This window comes from Aegilops tauschii, chromosome 6 (genome assembly GCF_002575655.3).
Source record: "Aegilops tauschii subsp. strangulata cultivar AL8/78 chromosome 6, Aet v6.0, whole genome shotgun sequence".
NCBI classification, from domain to species: Eukaryota; Viridiplantae; Streptophyta; class Magnoliopsida; order Poales; family Poaceae; genus Aegilops; species Aegilops tauschii.
Window position 1 is genome coordinate 417,527,550 of NC_053040.3, and position 5,688 is coordinate 417,533,237.

General features: G+C 48.9%; 1 protein-coding gene across 1 annotated transcript; it reads left to right on the plus strand.

Annotated features, from left to right (window-relative positions):
- Window positions 1-862: 862 nt before the first annotated feature.
- On the plus strand, window positions 863-5,010 carry LOC109761204 (uncharacterized). The gene is made up of 4 exons (XM_020320011.4): window positions 863-1,150; window positions 2,048-2,572; window positions 3,585-3,622; window positions 3,748-5,010. Exons 2-4 carry the CDS (start codon window positions 2,248-2,250, stop codon window positions 4,768-4,770), a joined length of 1,386 nt encoding a protein of 461 aa, XP_020175600.1. The 5' UTR covers window positions 863-1,150; window positions 2,048-2,247; the 3' UTR covers window positions 4,771-5,010.
- Window positions 5,011-5,688: the final 678 nt, after the last annotated feature.

The window sequence follows — 5,688 nt, forward strand, 5'->3', positions numbered from 1 at the left end:
ATCAACAGAACAAAATTGCACAAACTATTTTTAACCTCTCTCGCTCGCACAACTCCTCTGACACTTTTCTCATCGTTGTCGAAGGAGGACGAGGCGGAGCAGCCTGCTCCGAGGTTCAACATGACGGAGACGGAGGCGAAGTTCGCCGTCGCCCAAGCCGCACAGATGGCAGGGCAGCAGGCCATCCTGGAGTCCATCCAGGATGGGGCCTATGTGAAGGCCAACCGGCAGTTCCTCCGGCAGGAGCAGGCAGCGTCCGACGCGCTCTTCATCGAACTCGACGTGGAGATAGAGGAGGTGGAGGCCGGAGCGGAGCGACCGAAGGAGCCGGAGCTGCAGCTACCGCCCATGTACCCGGAGTCGGGCACGAAGATAGTGCACATCTCCGACGAGGAGTAGCTAGATCATCTACGTAGTACGTGGGTTATTTCGTTTGCATGCTTTTGTATGGATTTGAGAATCTAGTATGAAATGTCCGTATGCAGTTGTGCTAATTTGAGGAGTGCCCGCGGACGCGCCCGATAGATGCTCTAAAGCCATTATTTATAAGGAAAATATAACAATACTTGCTATAATATCGTATGGTATACTCATCAAGAACCAATCAGTGGACCAACAAAAGGCATAGCAATCAAAACCCTTGCCTTCTCCTCTTTCTCGCCGGTGTTGGGCTCTACCAATCATGTGCTGCTACGTTTAAACCGCACTTGCACGACGGCACGAGCCCGTCAGGTGTTGTGCCTTCGTTGGTAAGTCTAGCACCTGCACCGAAATATCTCGCCACTGGCTGATCCGGGCCGTCCGTGGCTCGATCCCACGGCCCCGAGGCGCCCAAACTACATTCCAACGGAGTCACATTACTGTTCTGGAAAGGCTGGTGATACGCTTCCCATTCCCATCCCGACCGCTTCCTCACCCTCCTCCTCCTCCCACTGCCACCCACCGCCGCCCGACGCGCCGCGGACCCGCTCACCGCCTCCGCGCCCCCGCCGCCGGAGAGGGCGCTGCTCCTAGGCCCGCCGCGCGCCTCCCCGCCCCCACCCTCTCCGCGCGCGCGCGCCTCGTTCCCCCCTTGGCTTCAAGCGTCGCCGCGCCGCTCACCCGCCCCCGACCGGCGCTTCGATCGGGAGTTCAGACTCGTGGCATGCAGGTGAGAACCCCCCGACGCGTCCCGCTGAAAGACGAATCGAATCGAAACATTTCAGTTCGTCGTTGAAAATCGGGGTTTCTTGTCGAAAGTCTTATGCTTTTTTTCCATTAGAAAAAGTTCTGAAATATTCTAATCTAAAGGGGAAGTTCCTGTTTAAAAGTCCGAGGGCGGCGGTGCCGGGGTGCCGGCCAGGCGGAGAAGTCGCCGTGGGTGCTGGCGGGGCTGCGGGGAAGGATGAGCAGGAGGTATTAGGTTAGAAGTTGGGGAAGACGAATGGGGGGGCTGCCGGCGTTTGGTGAGGTCAGATAGGGCGTATACCAGAACTGTTGGCGCGTAGCCCGTAGGCGTAACCCTCCTCCTCCGCTGTCCTCTGGACTGTGGACTGGCGTGGAGCCAAGATCTGTCCGGGTTTGGATTGATTCGCCATTGGACTGTCCGAGCTCATATTCAAGTATACGTATTTTGGTGCTGTTACCCTGAACTAGCCTCTTATTTTCAGAAGAAATTGAGGGTTTAACTGAACCTCGAGTATGCCCCAGCTTTCGGAACTAGGTTGGTGTTGCACACACGCGCACCATGCTGTTATGTGCTATTGGAGGTAGTGTTGAATCTCGTGGGTTTGAAACATAAGCATATTTAAAGTGGGGGGAGGAAAGAGTCTTGGAAAATTACAAAAGAAAGAACTAGTCAGCCTGGTGAACCTCAAACTTTACTACGCATAAAAATGTTTGTTTGGTGCAGAATATGCTGATTTGTATGTGAGAGACTTGTTCTGGGTTTGATGAGGTCCTTGTTAGTATTTAAGTTAGTGACCTTTTGTAGATCAAGATAACAGCCTTTGCATTTAGAACAAAAAACTATTTCAGTCGTTGCTAACTTGTTCTGTAAATGCCACAGGTGACACTGTTTGAAGCCCTCTGTCTCTTGACTTGAAAATAACAAGTTATCGACGCTGCGAGTAAGCTTTATTTGTCGAACAAAAATAAGCTAGTAGTATTTGCACGTGATTGGGCAAATTAGTCAAGACGGGCGCTCTTTGCTGCGTGGCCGCTAGGCCACATGGGACAAAGTCTAATCCTGCTAGCAGAGACTGTTCCATGGATCCTACAGAGCCTCGTTGGCGGATGAATTCGAGCTTCTCTCCTCCGTCGCGGGGATGGGACTGCATGTACTCATCAGACGGATTGCCTCATAGGACTCCTGATGCTCCACACGATCATCCACCTTATGTGTCATCACTATCATCACATAGTAAAGGAAGTAGAAGTGCATTTGGCAGTGACCAGTACCTGAATCACCACCACTCTGTATCTGATGGAGCACTTTCTTATTTTGGTAGTCCTGTTGACAGCCTTCAGGCTCCACGCTGGACACCCTCTCTGCAAAGATTTGATCTTGGCGAGTTCTCTACACCTGGAGGAGGTATATATATACTTGTTCCTGATTACATACCGTGGATGCTGTCTTGCCATGTTTGTATTTGTGTAATATGCATATCTCTTCACAGTATAATGAATGGAGGCTGTCACTGAAAAAATTAACATGATAGTAACTGCATCGTAAACACATTTGGAAGCATTGCATTATGTTGTAACATAGGCTTGTTTTGGTGTTAGTACGAAAGAAATTTGCTGAATTGCCTGGCTTTCCTTGCAAATAGTACTTGAAACATGGCTTGTGAATCACTGTCTCAACAGTCAATAAGTGCTTGATTCATCTGCCTGTTCATATGGTAATTTGCCTATATGTAGCGCCATTTGGATGGTCTAATTATTTCCGAAAAGATCCTGCTACACTCTTGATGTCTTCCCAAGTTCTTAATGTTTTTGTGGGATATTGTGTCTTGTCCCGTTCATACATGGAATGCTTCATTAAACAGTACAAAGTCTTCTGTATCAAAGGTGCTTTGTAAGTATTATGTCTGGTTTGTCTAGCATAAATTTTCAACATGATCTGAACCCAAAGAATATTATTCCCATGTCAAGGTGAGATGAGTATGGCATGAAGAAAGTAAATTTGTACCCATATTCGGATGAATACAAGTTTATTGAAGAATTGCATAGTAAGAAACTTGGTAAACACATGCCCTAATTGGATGAAATACAAGTTCATTGACGAATTACATTTTGATGTGATTCAGGGTCACATTATGAGAGCTGGTTTTGCAGATTTAGTTACTCGGTTTCTAATTGTATCAGTTTTCATACAGCACCATTTACTTTGTCAATTGGTTTCATTGGAAATTTTGGCAAAAAATATTAACCGTATACATGGGCATCAACGCTCAGTGGTACACGTGGAAACAGCTACCCCTGCAACACCTGAAATTTTCTTTCATCCATGTTCATGATTACTGATCAGTCATTACTATAGTGCTAGTGTTTCTTTGTTAGCTTCCTGATTAATTAACCGTTTCTCTACTCTTTGGGACCAGGACCGAAGCCTGAAAGTTCCGATCTCCAATCCAGCGAGGTAAGCTCCATTTTATTTTCGTTTACTTAATCCCCCTAGTTCTCTGTCAGCTAGCATGCTTTTAACCAAAATAAGCATAGGTGTGTCCTAGTGCTGATTTTTTTTTTGTTCATTGTGTGCTGCAGAGACATTTAACTGCTGTGAGCAGTTTCAGTTCTGCATCCCCATTCTCAGAAACAAGTCAGCTGGCATCTTCTGGTAAACGACCAGCTTCACATCTACCTCGCAATCATCTGGGAAGGCGATCCTTTATGTCAACACCAGTCTACCCGCTAGTGTTCCGCAATCCAGCGTCAGAAGCAGAAGCCTCGGGGGTGGCTGAGGCTAGTAATGCTGGGCGTACCACACCGAGTGATGACAGCCTGGCTTCTCCTGTGTGGAGGCGCAGTTTGGCGAGTCCTGAGCTCAAGTTCCATGACACACTGAGTGAACTTCGGAAGATGGAGGCTTCTCCTGAGCCGAACACGAGCTCTAGGAGGGAAGGATTCAGATGGAGCAGTGCTAGCAGCTATGATTTTGGATATGATGGTGATGCCATTGACATTTCAGACCATATCAGCATTGACTCCCAAAGATCCCCAACAAGTTCAACGAGTTTCCTGAAATGTGGCTTATGCGAGAGATTCCTCAGGCAGAAGTCGCCATGGAGCTCAAACCGGATAGTTCGAAATACCAATATGCCAGTAGCAGCAGTCCTCCCATGCCGACACGTCTTCCACGCAGACTGCCTGGAGGAAAGTACTCCGAAGAGCGAAGCCCATGAACCACCTTGCCCGCTTTGCACGCGAGCTCCCGACAGTGAAGGATGTGTATCATTCTCGGAGCCTCTTCACGCTGCGCTCAGATCCGCCCGCAGGAATCATGGCATTCGCTTTTCTTCTGGTGATGCGGGTGGTAGCAGCAGCAGCGCAAACCCTTCTCGTAGCGACCATGTGCTGAAGAGAAATCAGTCTGCGCTGGCGCCAGCGCGCAGCGGCTCGCTGTTCCGGAACCGTTTCAAGAAGCAGTTCCCCTTCAAGGGGAGGCTCGGGAAGGACCTGTTTGGTGGCAGGGTTTTCAGGAAGGTCGGCTCCTCGTCGTCGTCGGGGGGCCAAAAGGACGACCGTCAGCCGCCAGCAGCTAATAAGCCTGACCGATCCATGGAGTAAGTAAGCTAGAGCGAAGGCGCGCCGCCTCTATATTGTGCCCCGCTGTTACTCTATCCTTGTACCCTGTCCAAATCCGTAGTAGATGTATCCATAAGCTGTGAAATGCAGTGCCGGGTTGCGCTGCGAGTACTCGTCCAGGACGGAGCTGTTTGTTTTGTTTGGACGGTGCCTGCCTTGGATGTGGCACCATCAGTGCGTGAACTAACTGTGCTGTGCTTTAATCATGACTCGTTTGCCGCCTGTTGTTTTGTTTGGGGTATGTCACTATTGAACTATGGGCAGGCCCGGCTGGCTCTGGAATATTGACAACGAGAACGGTTATCGTTTGCCGTTGTTGTGCTTTGTTTTCCGTGGGCGTAATGCTTGGATTCACGATGTTCATTTTTAGCTGGTACGCATGCATTCCATCATTGAACGGTTTACAATTTTGTGGCTAGTTGGAAGCGGCAACCCCGTGGGTTTCATTCTTCGTGTTACTCTTTGAGTACCAAATATCGAGTTTTGGGGAGAAAAGCCTAGGTCTGACGTTCATTGGTTGTGCCTAGCACTGGTGGGGAGCTCCATTGCACTGTCTTGAGTTTTTTTTTTGTTACTCTTCGAGTACCAAATATCGAGTTTTGAGGTGAAAACCCTAGGTCTGGTGTTCATTGGTTGTGCCTAGCACTGGTGGGGAGCTCCATTGCACTGTCTCGAGTTTTTTTGTGTTACTCTTCAAGTACCAAATATCGAGTTTTGAGGTGAAAACCCTAGGTCTGGTGTTCATTGGTTGTGCCTAGCAGTGGTGATGGCGGCCGAGCTCCATTGCACTGTCTTCGGACTTTCTTCATTGTTGGCGGTGCATAGCAGCGGTGGTGGTGGCCAAGTTTGTAATGGTTTTAGCCCGTTTTTCGTAAATTAACCGGGTAACTCTCTTCTTCT